General features: G+C 41.2%; 1 protein-coding gene across 2 annotated transcripts; it reads right to left on the bottom strand.

Annotated features, from left to right (window-relative positions):
• Positions 1 to 1,102: 1,102 nt before the first annotated feature.
• Positions 1,103 to 14,843, bottom strand: ESD (esterase D). 2 transcript variants are annotated; one of them, XM_030477700.1, is made up of 9 exons: positions 14,746 to 14,843; positions 13,105 to 13,180; positions 12,060 to 12,148; positions 9,792 to 9,890; positions 6,951 to 7,075; positions 6,187 to 6,306; positions 4,410 to 4,508; positions 2,374 to 2,541; positions 1,103 to 1,328 (listed from the first exon to the last, which is right to left on the bottom strand). In XM_030477700.1, exons 2-9 carry the CDS (start codon positions 13,170 to 13,172, stop codon positions 1,248 to 1,250), a joined length of 849 nt encoding a protein of 282 aa, XP_030333560.1. In that variant the 5' UTR covers positions 13,173 to 13,180; positions 14,746 to 14,843; the 3' UTR covers positions 1,103 to 1,247. The 2 variants fall into 2 exon arrangements, with proteins under 2 accessions (XP_030333560.1, XP_030333561.1); XM_030477701.1 differs by lacking the exon at positions 14,746 to 14,843 and adding an exon at positions 14,555 to 14,575.
• Positions 14,844 to 19,638: the final 4,795 nt, after the last annotated feature.

Here is a 19,638-nt window from a genome sequence, read left to right on the forward strand (position 1 = left end):
TCTAGGCTTGCTTCGGGAATAGGCAGATGCAAGACCAGTAAAAGTCGATACATAATTTAAGCCTGACACGAGCAACAGAAATGCAAGTTCCCAGCATAAGCCTCCCTGCAACCCAGAATCTAGCAGGGGCCAGAGAAACAGGCAGGCATTCAGCATTGCTTACAAAAGCAATCGATCCTACAGCTACCCTAGAATTCCTCTGGCAAGAGGGAGTCAAGGTTTGAGCAAGGATGAAGGTTCAGCTGAACCATGGGCAAGCGGAGTTTACAAGTAATTGTGTGAACATGAGGTTGACAGCTCACTGGCACAAGCTGTGTTTGTTAGAATGGTTTGGAACATCATCTAGTTCCAATGTCCTTGTCCCATACAAGGTAGCTGGCAGAATTCTACCACTGGCAACTAGTTTAGGCCTACAACTGTCAGGCCTTCAAAAATCCTGTTATCTTTTGTCAAATAAGCACACTCCGCAATAAGAGAGCATCTAGAGATAAAAACTGCCTTTTTTTTCTTCAGACCTATTTATCAGTTTCCTTTCAGTTCTGTTAAGTCCAAGAAAACCAGAAACAGTGTAAGGCCTTTCCCATTCAGCAACAATCAAAGGCAAGTGGAGAAAACAACCACTCCTCCTTTACTACAGACTGCTTCCTTCAAATGGTTTTTAAGAGGTCTTTTCTGTAAGTATCATCCATGAAATACTCTTCAGATTATTCGTTTGATGTTAATAACACGCTGGCCAGCAAACCGCTCTGCACAGCAAGCTGTTGTCTGTATGCTCCACCACACTTTGTCCTTGGAATGCATTTAGAAAGGCCAAGGAAAAATAAAGCAGCCACTTCACGTTAATTAAGTGGCTTGACTGGTTGTGCCACTAATGACTTCCTTCAGCATTAAGCAATGAAATGAACCCTAGTATTTAATTAGCCGAAGAAGGACACTTGTTATTCATCTTGAGGTCCCAAGTGCACACCCACATTCATTGCCTGAAACTAACTCATCAGCTCATCTCCATTCCGACCTAGACTGCAGCATGTACCTTCACGGCGTTCGGGGATTTTTCAAAGCATGCAAGTACATTCAAAATACTTACTCTAAAGCACACACAGCAAATTAAGTGGGGTTTTTATTTTCCTTAGCAGTACAATCAGAGGAGCTCCATTTTACAGACACTACTCCAGCAAATTATTTTTGTTTAGTTCACCTCTATCCCTTGATTTATAATGGTCAGATGATGCTCACATCCAAAGGGTTCAAGCATTAAGGTATTTTGCGTGATGTTTGATGTGGTCATTAATAAATGTAGCAATGAAAAAATAGCTGTGATCGTAACCCTAGAAAAAAAACAATAAAGAAATTAGCAAATACGTATCGTTCATGATAAAGCAATCATGCTAAGCTCTCTTCCAAGGACATTAATGGCTCTCCTGGTTTGATCTGTTTTAAGAACTCAAAAATACCTGTATTATATATAGAAGCTGCAAAGGATACCTAACAGGTCAAGTACATAGAACATTAGGAAGCTAAAGAAACAGAAAGTACCCTAACCTGCCCCAACCTGGGCATGTAAATCAGAGCTGGATAACAGCATCAGTTGCAGAGCAAGGTGCAGTCTGAGAGAACGGTCTCCCCTCACCAACATTGTCCTACTCATAAAACACATGGTATAAGTAGAACACAGCCCAGTGTGAATTGGTGCTCCAGCACTATGCTATAGTGGCATGTAAAACTCTGAACTACCACACTCTGTCAGCACTATCTCTTTTGGTGCAATCCCTCACTCTCCACAACTGGGATCCTCTGGGTCCAGCTGGAAGTCGTCAGTCACTTACAGACTCGAGCGCTTTCAGGCCGGTGCTGTTCTGGGTCACCACACCCATAGGAAAGAGCAATCCTTCCACCTTCCACCTGGCTCTTTAAATGAATTTAAGATTTCAAGCAGTTCCACACCTTTCCCAACCTACACAAACACATGCAAACTAAACCACAAAGGTTTATGCTTAACACAATACCCTCAGTACAGATGAGGAATCCAGCAAAAGCGTATCTGTCACTTTGCTCATACAGTGACTGTGATGCTTATTAAAAATCATTAATGCTGCTTCTTCAGCTGACCACCAAGGGATTAGCTTCTCCAAAATAAAATCATGACCCCCACCTAGTGGTGAAATGCAGCTGAACCTGATGGATATTGCACTCCCAAATGGCTCGTATTAAAGAAAATGTCACTTCTCACCCTCTTCTGCACATGACAAGGGACAGACCCACAGGTAAGTGAGAGCATGCCCCGTTAAGAGACACTTCCTTCACTACCCGCCACACAGACCCAAAAATCACAAACCAACCACCCGACAATCAAGGACTGCAGAAGCAACTTGCCTGCTGCAGTCTAAAGACTACTGGGACTTTCTGCTCTGTGCAGGCAGCGATGAAGTTATCAGGCAGTAACTGGCCCGCTGATAGGAACTGGTCATCTTTGCCTTGATCGATCAAGATGTCCAGGGGAGAGCCTGCATAGGACTTCACTAGTTGTGTAGCATCATATGCCTGACGAAATACAAGAGAAACAACATTCAGCTACATACATTAGACTGGATCATATTTGATGACTGCAAGAAAAGGATGACATATAGAGAGTACTGGGTGATACTGCTCAGGACATCAAATTATGCTTCAGAAGAGCAAGAAAAACAGGGAAATTCTGGACAACTGAAAAGTCATACCAAGTATGATCTAAGTAATTACGAAGCTGGCAGTTTGACCAAGCAGAACTTCCAGCCCAGGGCCAAATTCATACAGAACACCACCAATATCATCTAGTACCGATTCACAAGCTTGTACAGAAACTAGATTCTGCCAAAATAACTTGGCATCTTGATGGAACTATTTTGGCAGCTAAAGGTCAAAAAACTGGTATAACACAACTACGCTCACAGAAGGCATTGAACCTGAAGGTTACTATGAAAATTTGACCAAGAAAACTTGGTACAATTCAGAAACAAAAATGGCACACATAGCATCCATTTAAAAACAATTAACACACATGTATCAAAATCTAACTGTGAGTGGGGAACATGTTTCCTGTGGGATCTTGTGCTTGGTTCACTTCAAAATAAAAATCCCTTAAAAAGGTAGAGAAGTATTTAAGGCACTGGACAAGACAGATCACCAACAGACAGCAGAACACGAAGTCCTACACCAAGGCATCAGAGCCATGCTTCCAGAATGCCACCAGATCCAGAAATGAAGTGCAAGGGGAAAGGGAGCTTGGACTCAGCCAAGCACTGCGGCCATGGTATGAAATGATCCTTGCACATATTTACCTGGCAATATGAAGCAGAAATATTGAGATCAGAGAGTGTGTATCTGTGCCAATGGCAGGCTTAAGTCTATTCCTTTTGCCTGCTGTTGATCTACTGGACTGGATTTGCAGAAGAGCTCCAAAGCAAGTTAAGGGGTCAGAAAACTTTTCTTTTTTTTCCCCAAATAAATTCATTATGTGAAGCGTAAGCAAGTTTAACCAGCATTTTCTTAACATACAAACTACTCTGTTGAAAGCTGCTAGTGCTCTCCATTCCTGTAATGTTTTAATCAGACTTGGATGTCTTCCTAAGAGATATTTTAATCTAATTTACAAGGGATTTAACTGCAGCTTGTGTTTATTCAGGAGTCAAGAGTACCTGGTCATGACGATCCCCTCTAACTTAATTCCAGCAATGCAGTGCAGTGCTTATGCTGAGATGAAAAGCACTGAAGGGCCGCCCACATAACGCAGCGACATGCACACAAACACTTTTCTATCTATCTTAGCTATTCATATATGACTACTTGTATTTCAAAACTCAGGCGCTGGAGCTAACACCTAATGTCATCTGGTTTCATCCTGTTCCATGGGATACCAATTTCCAAGTATCCAATGGGCTCCTCTTCTACCTGCATCCAACAGGCTGACTCTGCAGATGCTGTGAAGCTCATCAGTCTCTACACAGTTTGTAGCAGCCCCTCTTTTCAGGCTACTACAAAACCCAGCTGTTTCATATATTGAGAAGTGAGTTTTTGAGAAACAGGCTGTATCCTAACTCTCCTTAAAACTTCTCACTGCTTTCATGAGCTACAGAAAGTCTCAGACTGTTCATAATTCTTTTTTGCCCAGATTTTAAGACCTTCATAAAAAAGAGAGGAATATAGTCAATTTGATGAGAGCCTTCTATCTTGTTCCATTTGTTGTAAGCACCATCAGGCAACAGCAACTCATATCCACCAGAAATATACAATGCTTATCTGTGCTTAGGGGTGTAGTAAACCAGCAGTACCAGCTCAGGGGCACACCAGAGTTTTGTTCCAGATTCCTGCTGCGATATATTTACAGATCACTCATTCACGTGTTATTAAAGGACTGTGGTTTCAACACATACCTCCCATTTGCTTACGTCTGATCCCAGATATCCACCAAGGGCTTTCTTCCCCCACTGACACTGAATCGGGTTGCAGATAGGAGCAAATGCTGATACAGACTGTTCAAAAAGAAAACATGAAAAAACCCTGTATGAATTAAGAAGAGTGATTTCAGGTAACTAAGAAGCAAATGAAAAGTCTTTTCAAAAATGTTTTAAGTTACTGCCAGAACCCAGGACTCCCTCAACCCTCCAAGCTAGGTACCCTAACTATTATCCTACTTCCCTCTTCTTTGTTTTTTCTAGCCCCACAGTTTTGCTTTACTTTTTGCACATCGGCCAAGCTACGAAAGGTAGAGCTAGATGCCCCATTCTTTGCTGGGAAATGTTGGCTTGAATTCTCTTAAGCGGCAGAGAAGGATTTCAATTCTACTGCTGGGTAAGCATGGTCAGAGTGGGAACATTTCAACTTCAACTGTATTTTGGCAGAATGTAACAAAAGCCTGAGGCATGGAGCTGTCAGCCAGTCTAAGCATGCAACAGTGCCTCAAGAATTTAGGTACCTCCAGGAGCAGGGGTCAAGAAAAGCGCAGTTCAGATCACAGCTCCAGGTACTGGTGTCAGAAGTCCAAGGCCTATTTTTACAACACTCTTTTGGATTTGTATCTGGGACATCAAAACTTCCACTCATGTCTTCGCAAGAAATGGCAATAACCATCTGAGCCACTGCCAGCTCTTCTGGATTTTGCAATTTTCAATTTAAAGTTTCATTCTTGCAGATAATACAATTAGCAGCTAAGTGCCAACAGTAATAATGGACATTTCTGAACTACTGGCTCCAAAAGATAGAAAGGTGAGATAAAAATAAAGCTTTATCTTACATTTAACTCTCTTATAATGCCAAGCTAATGACACTAATGAGCAAATGTTATGCTATTTTCAAAAATGCAGTTCCATTTTTGCAGCACCTGACCATAAAGTGCAGGGCCTGGACAGCCCATGGAAGGACTGATCCACAGAGGCAGAGCCCCTCATCTCTCAAACACCAATGCCCAATGTGCCCTCAGAAACGCATTTTACATAAGCTTATCTCCAAAGAGAGCAACAAAATTTCTCTCAACCCTCCTGAGTATAAGGAAAGGCAAATCAGTGCCAGCATGTTTGATTTAGGTTCAAGTAGAATACAGATGAACACAACTTCAGATACCTCGAATATTCCAAAAATCAATCTTTGGAACACTGACATGCAAATCTTTGGAGAAGAAAGAACTGGGAGTGGAGGGAGGGGATTTCCTCCAGAAACTATTCCGCATGCAGTTTGGGTACTTAACAGCTATACTTATCATCAACTGCAGTTAATAGACTCTGTAGTAAATTCTAAGCAAACACACATATAATGGTTTGCTGGTAATAAAAGCTCCAAAACGAACAAAACAAGATTTGAAAAGATAAAGCACAGCACACAACCAGATTTCTAGACAATACTGGCAGCATAAATCAACTCCAGAGCTAGAAGGAGCCCGTTCACATTTAAATATAACAATTGGTTTGGAAAAGCTGTAGCATCATCCAAAAGAAACTGGCCTTTTCTTAACTTTTAAATTTGAAGGGTGTTTTTAATTTCCCTGATACTCACGCTCCAGAGTGTTTTCTGTATTCTAATACTAGGTATCAATGGACTGCTACAACTAAAACTATTTATACATTTAACACTATAACAGAACTTGGTATTATCATTTTTTTTCTTCACTTCTCTAGAAACCCGTATAAGCCTCATAAAAGCTGCACTGTATCTTACTTTGTACTTTCCAGGATTCTTCAGAGCAAGAATAAGAGCTCCATGTCCTCCCATGGAATGCCCAAAAATAGACATCCGTTCAGGGTCAGTTGGAAAATTGGCATTTATTAGTTTAGGCAGCTGTAAAGGGACAACAGCGTAATAAAAACATTAGAGCAACTCCAGTATGTTTAGGAAAAAAGCACACAACTGATCAACATGTTTTAGTGCCAGGAAGCCACTGAAACCAAGGGCACATCTTTGGTTCTAGCCTGACATTTGTGATCATGGTCTGAAAGCAATTTGAACAGGACTGTAAAATCAAAATGAGACAATTCATCTGATAATAGGTAACTCAAAAGTATCTCTGTAGAAATCTATCATAACCCTGTAACGCAGGATGTGGGAATTTCCTAACAGTCCTATTTTAATAGATAGAGAAATATGTATGTGCTCCTGTAAGTGACCAGAATGGCCCATATGCTCCCCATATTCCCATCAACTTCAATTTTACTACAGACCACACAAACCACATGTAAACTGGACTCTCACCTTTCTAATACATACCTCAAGGATCTCCTTTTACACCTACTTAAAGAAAAAAAAGAAACACCCCAACAACAAAACCACCACCCAGCCTCCCAAGACAGACACTGCAAACAGTTTAAATGACCAATACAGCTGAAGTACTGGTGCAGTGAAATGCAGTGGGTTGCTTCAGAAGCAGCAGAGATTACTTCTTTATCTTACCCAACAACACTAGGAGAACCCAGCCGCAAAGTTACCTCATCCTTTATGTAGGAATACATCCTATAATTTGTTTTCCAAGGCTCTTCAGTGGCATCCACATAAAAACCAGCACCAGTGCCAAAATCCCAGCTTTCATCTTCTCCTTCAATATTGCAGCCACCTACCATGAAAATTCTTTCTGTAGTTACTGTCTTTCATAGAATCATAGAATGGTTTGGGTTGGAAGGGACCAGAAAGCTTATTTAGTTCCAACCCCCCCTGCCGTGGGCAGGGACACCTTCCACTAGACCAGGTTGCTCAAAGCCCCATCCAACCTGGCCCTCAATTGGAGAAACTGCCATAAACATCAGAGACCCTGAACACGAGTTTCTCAATCAACATGTCTCTGCCCCTCCAACTATAAGACAATTCACATTTTCATTCATTAATACAGCATTTGCAAGTTTTATTTTTATTTCAACAACGCTTTCAAAATGCTACTTAGGTATTACCTATGGATGTACTCAGCTTTTAACCTGTTTCGGTATCCCTTAACAAATAAATATAACATACAGATCTCTCCTAAAGTAATTCTGTAAAGCTTTGTCCAATTTACCCAGGGACTTACTCAAAAGTTGTCACTTACTAGTTGGTGCTCTCAGCTTGTTTCAGTTAATAGACCTCACCCTATCAAGAAATTGTGAGAAACAGAAACTGTACAGACTCTTTCCCCCAGAAGGACAGAACCATATATCACCAAATGGTATGTCCAGACCAGTTTATGTGCTTCAAATAAAGCCTGCTACACCTCCCTTTTTAAGGTTTTACAGCGTAATAAGTCTTACTGTTCCTATAATTTTTAAAGTATATAACTCACCTTTTCTGCAATTTGTTTCATTGCTCTCACCTATAACTTCCCCAAAAAACTTCAGTAATTTCTTCTGTGACTAACTGCAGGGTTGCATCCTCTTTTCCAAGGCTACACTTTCAAACTAATTTTGGAGATGTCTCCTTGAAAGTCAACACATCCCATCTAGTCCTTTCTTACTCTCCCTTTGATTAGCCTTTGATTTACCAGCTTGGTTTGCAGAACAGAATGTAATATTTCAAGGTGTATGTGACAGGACATAATGGCCTCCCCTTCTCCAAAATCTCCCTAGTTTCTGCTATCCCAAATTACATGGTTTTTCACTACTGTAAGATTACACTGCAAACCCACATGTAATTTGACAATCCCTGACAATTTGTGCAGAAATACCTGCCACCCTGTCACAGTGTGAAATCAGATTTTTACAAGGATCAAAGCTGAGTTTGCTCCAGTGATGTGCCCTTGAACACTGAGTGACTTTGTAACTTAACAGTCCGGCAGTCACAGGGACTGGGGATGCTTACACAACATGCTGGATATAAAGAAATCTATCTTCGGTCCCTTGGGGGTAAACAAAAATTCAGAAAGTCCTGTCAGGCAATACAGGCAATGCTGATTCTGCTAAAAGAAACTTAAGGAAAGCCTTGAAAACAGAAATCTGAAAAGGAAACTGCAAAATACTGGTCAAGCACACCTGTCTGGAAAAGCAAACCCCTACGAAGAAGGAAAAGTAAAGTCTGTCAGGACTGACAGAGGGTTTGTAATGATAGGTACTCCATGCTTTCATGCAGTCTTTTTCCCCATCCAGATACATCTCCTAGCTCCTGGAAGGTAATTCTTACGCAGTCCTAACTACACAGTTAAAAAGCACTTACAAGCATTTTCACTACATATGCTCTGGTCTCTTAATTTGTGATTACATTTGAACTGCTCTTCACTTGTTTCTCCAGACACCTCACAGATTTAAGAACATTTGGGGTCTCTGAGCTAAAATCTATGTGCATAACATGAAACACACACTGAAATCCATCTAAATAGCAAAGCAATCCTGATCAGTTATTGGGCTAAAAGGCAAGAGAGAAGCTGCAAAGAGGGTTTTAAAAGAAAATGGATAAATGAACTATGCAAATGAAGTTGCACATTGAGTGTCAACCTCCACAGATCACACTAAAAACAAGCCCCAGTATAATTATTCAATGTGTATTTCTGGATTTTGAACTGACACAACTTCAAAAACTACACAAGAAAACTATTTTCTGGAAAGAACATAACTTCATTTCCATATTACTCCTGTTCAAATCTGACCCACTGAAGCCTGGGAAATATTAGAAGACAAGAATTCTTTGTATAGAGCACTCATGAGACCTCAGCTGAATCCAGCAAATACTAAAGATAATACCCTGAATCCCCAAAAGACTGTAACCGCAGATCCACCATTTTCAGCTTTCCCATAGCACACATAAGCTCAGCCTTATAGAGATAACAGCAAATCATTTTAGAAGGCTATTCATCAGTAGTCTACTGCAGCTGCAGGGGGGAAAGGCTCCTAGTTTGCTCCTCTAAGTACTAGAATCCTCTGAAGACATGTATTTAACCACGTGTAGAAGACAAAATACAATAAAGAGTAAACATTACATCTTTGTGTGACAACACAGTTCTGCAGATTTTTTTAAAGTCTCAGCAAGCCACAAAATGCAGGCCAGTGTCTCTGATAGCACATGCCTCTCGCTTCCCCCTTCTTCCCTCTCCTCATTCCTGCTGAACTCAGTGGCCCCTTTGTTCTAGTTTTAGTGCCATGACAATAAAAGAATTTCAAATGTCAAACCTTCACTATCACATTATTAAGACACAAACATATACCTAGATAATACCATAGACAACATAACCTAGCAAACAATGCAAGAGGAGAGGTCATTTTCTGACTCAGTTGGGCAACACACTTTGTAGTAAACTGCAGCACTCCATTCTTTTGGGATGAAGACTGTACTTCAGTGTAACAACTGTTACCATGCCTCTTGTTAAAACTTACGTGGGCTTGTGTCTGGTGCGACTACAATAAGGCCATGTTCAGCTGCAGCTTGCTGAAAACCAGCTTTCGTTATAAAATTCTGTTCTGTACAAGTTAACCCTAGAGAAATAAAAACAGCATTGGTTACACATTGCTCACAGCATATCAAAACCCTTTTCATAGCTTCAAAACCCTTTTTCATAGAATGAATCATAGAATGAATGAATCATAGAACAGTTTGGGTTGGAAAGGACCTGAAAGGTCATCTAGTTCCAACCCCCCTGCCATGGGCAGGGACACCTTCCACTAGACCAGGTTGCTCAAAGCCCCATCCAACCTGGCCTTCAACACTTCCAGGGATGGGGCATCCACAACTTCCTGGGGCAGCCTGTTCCAGTGCCTCACCACCACCACATTAAAGAACACCTTCTTTATATTTAACCTGTATCTCCCCTATTTAAGTTTGAACCCATCACCCCTTGTCCTATCACTACAGTCCCTGATGAAGAGTCCCTCTCCAGCATCACTTTACACCCCCTTCAGATAGAAGGCTGTCATGAGGTTTTTGATGGGAAAGGTTTTGAAAATCAAGAGGGATTCCTACCTCCATAAACATGGAGAAGTCTTTTCACTATGTTCAACAATATTTAATAAACTACAGAAACAGACACAGTTGCACTTTTATATCTAGCTGCACTAACATTTGATCAAAACCAGGTCAATGTGTACTCTGTACCCCCCTGAGTGCCTACTCGTGTGCCATTACAGTTTCCTCAAGTAGTGTTTACTTAAATCCACTGATTACAGACACTGTTGCTACGGTTAACATTGTCAACTTCTGACATCTAACCCTGCACGTGTATTTTTCCCTGTACCGCCATTTCAGCTGTTGTGCATCACAGTATCAGACGTGCACTCTGACAAATCCCACATCCTTTAGACTGGATAAAGGCCCTTAAGCACTCTCGCTCAAAACCCCACAGCAAGACATTTTTTGTACTGCAGCAGGCCCAACTGAAGTCCAACTACAAATAAGTAACACTGCACACCAATGTTTCAGTTTTTCTTTACTGTGCTACTTGAGAAGGATTAATGATTATAGTTTTCTGTCAGGACAAGTTGCAAATAACCTAATTTTTGACTGATACACTAGGCAAGACAGCATCGTTTAGACTCAAAAAATAAAATGAAGACCATGACTTGGAGCTCTTCAGGCAATTTTGATGTCTCCAATTTCAAGGGTAAACATTTTTACCCAGTTCACTGTCATTCTACAAATGAGACCTACTAGCCATTTTGTGAAATGAATGCATACAAGGAATATAGTCTCCACACTACCAGTCAATTCTCCAGCTTTCTAAGCACAAGTCTCAAAAAAGCAACTCCTAAAATTACAGAACAAACAGAGCTTCTGCTTTTCATTTTAAATAACAGGGGAAAAAAGATGCAATTAATTAATCCTGGAGCCATCACCAATATAAATCTGACCATTCTGAAAGCAATGCCTTAGCGCTATTTATGCACTTTTGGTGCAAGACCCAGTTCTGTGGGAGATGACAGGAACAGGTGAAGGAACAAAGCCAGAATAACTGAGAGCACATGTTTGTCCATACAGCCTTCTCCCATCTTGCCTTACTTCCAGCAAGACAACAGCTGGATAGTACACGGCAGGAGCTGAAGAGAAGAAACAATGATGCTGTGAATGAGACAACTTCACTCCTGCCACACAATCCTCTTCAGTCCTTGGCCCTTTACTGATCCTACAGGGTTACCTCACTCTAGATGTGCTTGCCAAGGCAGCTAACAGCACCTCCCTTTCCAAGTTCACCAGTTGCTCCCTGCAAAATAGCACTCAGAATAAGGTGGCATCCAGAGGACTATTTGGCTGGCTCCCATGCGCTAGACTTTGTCCCCTATCCTGTTAACTGAAGAAGTCTGTCAAACAGAAGCAGGAGGTGTCCCAATCGGAAGGCCTTTCAAGAGAACCCCTAAACATATATATATGCTTTAGAAGAAAAACAATGTACATTTTAGAACAAAAAGGGAGAACATTTTGAACACTGAGCATTTCAGAACACATCCCAGTAGGCTACCCCTGAAGCCAGCTGCACCCATCTTTATCACAAAACACTCAAATTAAATGTGTGCTCCAGAAGACCATCTTTTGTAGACCGCAAGAGCTGCCACTGTAGTGCCTCTACATCAGGTTTTCAGTAACTATAGCTCAGTGGCTTGAAATTAGTAACTTAAAAAAGATAATTTGAAGCACATAAAATTCATGTTACTTACCAGAGAGCCAATACAGCACAGGACACTTTCCAGTTTCTGCTTTTGGAGGCAAGTAGATTCCAAATTTCATTTTGCATTTTAGTTCTGCACTGTATTAATAAAATATTCCTTGTTACTACCACTACTTAATTAACAAGGTCACTAACATTAAAAAGAGAAAGTTGAATCAATGCATTTTGTTTAGAGAGATTTGTTGGGTGAATTATAACTACTAAGTTAAACAAAGTGAAAAGCAATTTTAAAAGTCAGCCTTAGCCTCCTGCACTGACAACAGCTAACTTTCTGTCCTTGTTTCAGCTCGTACTGAACGTACTTAAAAGAGGCTTACAAATAAGCCACATTTTTGCAGTGCTGCTAACCAAGAACAGTTTGAGAACTGAATTATGCATCCCAGCAACATTCAACTTGAGCTTTGTCTATTAAACTGGAAAGTGATTTGTACGGAAGAACATAATCACCTGACTTGCAAAATATACACGGCACAGCATGTCCCAGCAAGAGAGGTCTTCAATCTGCTAAATCTACAGATTATTTTTAATTGCCCAATTAATACTAAAGCCTAAAATTTTCAATAAAACCTTATCTAAACACAACTAACGATTTTTTCTTTGGATCAGAAATGGAAAAAAGAAAGGATTTTCTTTTCACCTTCACCACACAAGAATCTATCTACTGTGTCTGACTGCCCACAGCATTTTTCAAAAGTGCATAGAATTGAAATATCCGGTAAAGCAAGTGGAACTTTGTAAACATGGTGGTTCTCTGTGCTGCAAACAAGACAACCCAAAGTAATGGAGCTTCATTTTCAAAGGTAAAAATACTGGCTTCCCATCTCAGATCTGCCGTACTAAGTATACTAGACATGTTAAACATTAACATAGAAATATAAAAACACAGCCAAAGCAGCAGTATACAGCATTCCTTACTGAAATACTGATATTCGTGAGAACACACTATCTTCCTCCAAGCTGAAAACACTGACAGGAACAACAGTATGGATTTACTGGCCCATGCTAAACATCTAGGTTGCTTTTGTAGCGTTTACCTGTCATGTTCAAACACCTTCTGGAAGCCCTCAAAGCACCTGTTGCTGGAAACCTGTTTCAGTGCCATGGCTTCAACTGCAAAGGGAAAAAAAAAATAGGAGCAAGTTAAATTTGAAAATAAAACATCCCTGGACTTGGAGTGAGTTATGAGAACACAAAAGTTGAATACAACTTAAACCACCTGCAAACACTTTCTGATGTTTATTATATTTTTATTTCCCCACAGAAACAGGGGAGAGGGAGCTGAACTCTTGCAAGCAGAGCTGACACAGCCTTCCTGCTTTCCTACAGATCCACATCTCCAATCACTTTTACTTCTGCAGTAGTCACAGGTTGCTCTTTATCTACCAATGCTGCTACCAGACAAGAAACCTCATGTGCTCTGCTTAGCCTGAGCTGCCCGTGTCAGTGTATGGTTTAGTATTGGGTCTAGTGTATAGATCATTTGTTTATTCCTTGAAAGTGGAATGTGAGTTAGGAGGTATGTCAGAGTATATAGCAATGGACATAGTACATGCATGAAATGCCTTTCCTATCATTAATGTAATAAGGCAGATAAATTAATGTATAATTATACATAAGGGAAGGTAGGGGGGAAGTTAAAGAAATGTTGGGGGGGCATTCTGTGTTCTTGTAGTTGAGATTTGCAACTTTTGAGGCCACAGACCTTGTAGAAAAGCCAAGTGAGAATCACAATGACTTATTCTGTACTTTTTTCAGGATTGTTTTGGGTTACATGGCCAGGCTGCTACTGCCATGATGACCCTGCAGAAGATAAACCTGTCCCACCTCTCCTTCACTGTTCATGCCAGTATCCAACCCCTAACTACCGCAATACTGAGGCCTGTAATCATCTTTGACAGAAATTAATTACTTCGCTAAAAGCCTGGGGGAGAGCAGCAGCACAGGCCTCGCAGAGAAGCAGGCGGCTTATTTCCACAGGAAGCAGTATTAAAAATACAAGCAAAGAAAGAGTTATGGGAGTTTTAAAAAAGCTGGTAGTGCACTCATAACAAACTTGCTAATGAAACTCGGGAAGCTTGGCACAAATGGAGGCGCTGTCGCTTTGCACGGCCCGTAAGGCCAACTAGGCAGCTGAAAAGGGAAGAGGCCTGAAGGGTTGACGCCAAGAACACCCTGAGGAGAAACCAGGTACCATCAGACCGGGTAACAAATGTCAAAACGAAAACGTTCCCTCCCTCATACCTGAGCGCTCCTCTGGTGCGACAAAAGCCGCGCACCACGGGCAGCCCCCAGGGCCTGCTCCCTGTCTCCCACCACCCCCGCGGGGCTGGAGTCGAGGAGTCCCCGGAGAAGCGCCTTACACCCATCCCGACGGCAGCACCGAGCCAGGGCCGCCGGAGCAGCACGCAGGGCCTGGACCCGGCTCGCCCGTGACCATTTCCACCCAACCAGTCCTGCCCGCTGCACCAAACCGCTCTCCTGTACCTCCATTTTCCCCGCTCCGTTCGCGGGTACACCCACAGGCAGCGGTCCCTCCCACCTGCGGCCCGCTGCCCGGGCCCGAGGGCCCACACGGGCCCCCCACCGCCACCCCCCTCCTCCAGCAGCGAGGCCCCAGCCTCTGCGCTCCTTGCCCCAAGCAACCCCGGTGGCCTTTCCTTCCCCCGCTCCCTTACCGCGGAAGAGCGGCGGGGCCAAGCGGCGGTCGGCGCGTACGGGGGGACGGCCCCTGTGCAGGCGCGGCCTCCCCCCGCACCGCCCCCGCTCCCGGCCCGCCTCCAGCCCGCGGCGGGAGCCTGAGGCGGCTGGCGCGCGTCTGACATGGTGTGTGTTGGGCCCCGGCCTCCGCTGAGTTTCAAGTGCACGTCCCCTGGGGAGAGCGGGAAGGCTGCCTTGTCTGGAGGGCCGCGGGTGCTGCTCTCCTCCTCAGGCGCTCCTCCAGCTCTCCGGCCCAGGGCTGGGGCGGGGAAGGGAGGTACGGCTGCCTGCGGCGTTGGCACCTTTCGTGGCTTCGTCTGCGAGGGTTGCCTTCCCAGCTGTAAAGAAGAAACTCTTGAACTGTACAATAAAGAAAGAAATAAAAAGGTAGTCCAGAGAAACTGATTACAGTGAACCATTCAAAACATCAAGTGTTTTTGTTAGAATTATTTTCGCTCAACCACTGAGACCTAAATGGGGGAAAAAAGTTGCCAAAGCAGCCTGAACTTTGACCACTGCATCACTAAATTGAAAATGTTTTAAGTCTCCTCAGCATTTCGGCATTCTTACAGCAGCTGCCACCTGATGGACTCCGGATTTTATAATAAAACCAAATTCTAGTTTAGGTAGTTTTTGTCATGACACCTCACTTGGAAGATCACCAATAAAATAGATACTTGGCAGTGCTTTCATCCTATTTATAACCTAAATTCTTGCCACTTCCTGCTGTTGAAGGGTATTTTTTGTTTTTTTCGTTCTGATTGCTAAAAGAGTGCCTTCAGCAAAACTTTCTCACTCTTTTTAGTCTCGTACCATGTACTGCATTAGCAGTAACTATTTTTTCCCATAACATTTTACAGGCTGATCATCTGTTACTTTGCTGATGTGACAATAATTCGTCTATTTTTAATCCCTAATTCTAGCAAGAAGCAGTACCAACAACTTTGTCACTGTTACTTTCTACTCTTCCCCAGCAGATCTGTTTGGACTGTGACTGCTGGACCCTGGATTTGGGCCACCCATCCAGCCTTCCAGAGCAGCTTTCCTATATCCTGTCTCTGTACTTGAATATAGCTAGTACAAATAGTCTGTCTCTAAGCTGTTTAAACTTTCTTTTCTCAGTTTTTCTTTTGCAAGCCAGGTTTAATTTGTCATTAATCTATTTAAAATGTGTTTCTTCACTAGTATTTCTCAAACAATCTTCAAGTTGTTCCTTCCATCTCTGCATGCGTTTCATAGCTCTCTTAATGTCCTACTCTCTAGCAAGATACTGTCCAGTTAGTTTGTTATTAGATCTAAGCTTTAGCCAATCTGTTTTCGCTCTTCTATATGTAGTCAGCTGTCATTGCACACATCTCATTTTCCACAGTATCTGCAATTGTATTTCACTATAAAACCTGCCTGCCTCAGCACTGATACAGATTTTGGTGTGTTCCTGGTCTTCCTGTCCATGTCTCTCAGGTAACCTCTGTCCACTTTGCTCCCATTTCAGTGACATACTCAGAAGGATGCATTTGGCAGCCTGCTGATGAGTTTATCTGGCCTTCCCACATCTCCATGACATAAGAATATAAGCGTTATGTTGTATGTCTTTTCAGTCAAAAATGACTGAAGTAAATGTGTAGGTAAATAATGTGAGAACTGTGTTGCAGCCCTCCAGAGAGCTGTTTTCCTGGAAAATATTATGGGTTGTGTGTAAGAATGTGTGAAGTGGAAAACACACTGGGATAGTGTTGAGGACAGTGTAAGGCAGAGAGAGCCAGGCTGGTGCAGTCTCTTCTGTGCTGTGGTATAGATCTTTCTAGTATCTTTGGTTATGCACATTTGTTTAACCTTAATGCCATTTCTGTATCCTTTGAGATGGTGTCTGCAGCAGTCACCAGTGACTTCAGTTTGGTGTCATTCTGCATATAATTTCAGATTATCTATATAAAAACAGATGTGAGATGGGCTTCCTGTCCTTCATTAAATGGCTTCTCTCCTTACATGGTGTAGCAGGGCAACCAGTAGAAATGAGGATATTAAAAGAAAAAAAAAAAAAAGACAGGTAATCACTTTGGAAAATCTCTTGGCTTATGTACTCTTGCCTTACATATTACTGTATCATTGTATTCCAAGTATGGCACATACTTCTCCAATATACCTTCTGTATGTTCCCCTTGAACACACAGTACTTTCAACTATTTTACCACTGATCTACTCCAGTGGTGAGATAAGATTTCACATCACCTACCTGGCTTTTTTTTTTTTTTTTTTGACATAGGTAAGAATGGCTTTGTATTCTGTCAGAGACCTTTTGTCTTTTCACCACATTTTTACCATCCTTTCTCTACTTGGGGAGACATACCATTAACTTCATCTCACTCAAACACATTTGCTGTAACGCTTCCAGCAGGGAACTTCCACATTGTAGGAAAGCAACCTGTATGTCTTAAGCTTATAGTACCAAATTCTTCCTTTCCCATTTCCTTTGTAGTAAGTACAGTCCTTCCCTCAGACATGCATCCAGGTACACACTTTTCCAATGTTTTTGTTGTGGGAGTCTGAATTAAGGATGGTAGTTGCTAACCTCTTCTACCTAATTGCTGTGGATTCCACTGCTAGTGCTTTTCAGTCATTTTTTTCTCCACTTTTATACGTGATCTCATCTTCACTTTGATTATTCAGAGCACTGAATTCACACTTCACTGTATTTTGCCAGGAGATAATTTGTATGTTGTTCTTTTCTGTAAACAACTTTTCCAGTGTTCTTTATAATAATTGTTCATAATTAAATCATTTATGATTCTAATGACATATATATCTAAACTGTATTTACCATGCTTTTAGTCATTTCCAAACAATATATATGGCTGGTAACATTATATTTTTATATTATATTCCAAGCAACATATGGCTGGTATTATCTCTCCGTATATTTCATGCTGACTGTATTGACACAATCTGCTTCAAGTCTTCGCCATTTCAAGGGAGAAACTTTTTCCAGGGAGGAGGAGAATGTTCTGCGACTTCATTGTTATGGATTTACTTTTCTATTTCCCCTTCTTTACCACATTCATCTATCTTATCATTTGTCTTAGATGGAAGTTAGATCTTCCAAAGTTTCTTTTCTTCCACTCCATACTCTCAAGATTTCACCTGTGTGCAACTTGTCATGTCATTAGCTGCTTTCCCTTCAAGGCAGCTCATTACTTTTTCCACAACTTGCCAGAGGTGCTTCTTAGCCAACAAAACCCATGGTACAAAACACACCCTCACTTATCTGCCTATACTGAGGTTTTTTTATTCTTTCCTCTGTTTCTTGCTTTTATTATTTCCTTTTTGTTCGTTAGAGACTTAGTGTGTGTGTCATTTGAGTCCATAGGCCTTTTTGGGAAACAGTGTTGTCCTTTGGTCTTGCCTGAACTGTAGTGCAAGTTACAGTGGTGCTGACACTAGCTGTCTCCTCTTTGTATGTTCTTTACAAGTTTTCTGATTCAACGGGGAAAAATACCCAGTATGTAATAAGAACCTAATTTGATTAAACAGATTAGCAAATGGAGAAGTTTCTCTCAGCAGCTTTGTGAATTTGTCTTTGGTCAAGTTACACAATCTCTTCTGTGGCCAGAGATGATTTCTAGATCAGCAGTTGTCTTTCGTCATTCTGATTATCAGTATAGCTCCCCTGGCTTCTATTTAATTTGGCCATATCATGTATCAGTGTTTCTGCAGCACTGCACTGGTGATCTGGAATGGCCTCAATAGCTCTGAGCTGCTATGAAGTTCAGCACGTTCATGAATCCTCTTTGCAGAGAGGCTGAGGGAAATATATACACAGAAGATCTTCAGTTGCAGAAATAAGCCATTTGTTATAAGAAACTAGAAAAAGTGTTTGTTGAAAAAAATATCTTTGTCTCTGGAGTAGTTAAAGCACTGAAAACTTTTCCATGGAAAAAAAATAAGGATTTTTCTTTTATTACATTAATGTGAGTAAGAATTATTAGTAGTACTTTATCATTTCAGAAAAATGCAAACTTAAGCACACATTACAACTGATACTAAATCCAGTGAGGTATATGTATCTGATAATACTGACAGAAAATATTTTCCTCTTAATGCTTTACATTTAAACAAGTCTTGCTTTTTTTTTTTGGTAGTAAATTGACTGCATGTATTTCTATTATGTCTTTTGTTTTCTATTTCTTTCTAGTACAGATTAATTTTGAACTTACAAAGAGTCTGCTTGCTTGAGAAATTTTTCCACATACAGTGTTAAATTCCTCATGTTGGATTTATTGAGCCTTTGAAGCTGACATTTTGAATTGAGATATCCAAATAAAACTTGAGGTAAAATTGCAGCTAAAGAAAGATACTGGGTGACAGGAATGTAATAGTTAAGATCTGACTTAGAGAACTCCAAAGCACATTTCAGCCGATAAATAATTTAGTAGAACATTAGGTCTTACCTTATTAATGGGAGCCCTGTGAAGGAGTGAAGACATAAATGCTATTTGTTTAGGCTTATGGTTTCTTCCCCAGGAGATAGGCTTTTCTTTAGGTCTGACAGAATAAGTTTAGATCAGCATCACCAGCTGGCATTCCTAGGATTTCTACTAAGCCTGGAAGTAATACAAGTACATTGGACTTTCTTGGTCTTGGGTGCAATTCATGACACAGACTTACAGTAATTTGTCAAATTTAGGACCAAAATAGCAGATAGAAGCTTTACATTGTGTATCAAACTCTTCTTGTGCAGACTATTTAAATCTGTTATCTATAATGATGTAAGAAAGACAGTGAGTCATGCGAAATTACAATACATTAGGTTGCTTCTGTTCTTTATTTAAAAGACTGTTTTAAGGAGCATGGCTTTTAAAAATGCTGAAGAAAAG

This window comes from Strigops habroptila, chromosome 2 (assembly GCF_004027225.2).
Source record: "Strigops habroptila isolate Jane chromosome 2, bStrHab1.2.pri, whole genome shotgun sequence".
Taxonomy (NCBI): domain Eukaryota; kingdom Metazoa; phylum Chordata; class Aves; order Psittaciformes; family Psittacidae; genus Strigops; species Strigops habroptila.

What these genes read in the sequence shown, in the direction of transcription:
- ESD (XM_030477700.1), bottom strand. Translation starts at nt 13,172, where the DNA reads ATGGCACTGAAACAGGTTTCCAGCAACAGGTGCTTTGAGGGCTTCCAG. An exon ending in AGAATCCTGGAAAGTACAAA is followed by an intron (nt 4,509 to 6,186) that starts GTAAGATACAGT and finishes CTTTTTGAACAG; the next exon opens with TCTGTATCAGCATTTGCTCC. An exon ending in CAGACGTAAGCAAATGGGAG is followed by an intron (nt 2,542 to 4,409) that starts GTATGTGTTGAA and finishes GTATTTCGTCAG; the next exon opens with GCATATGATGCTACACAACT.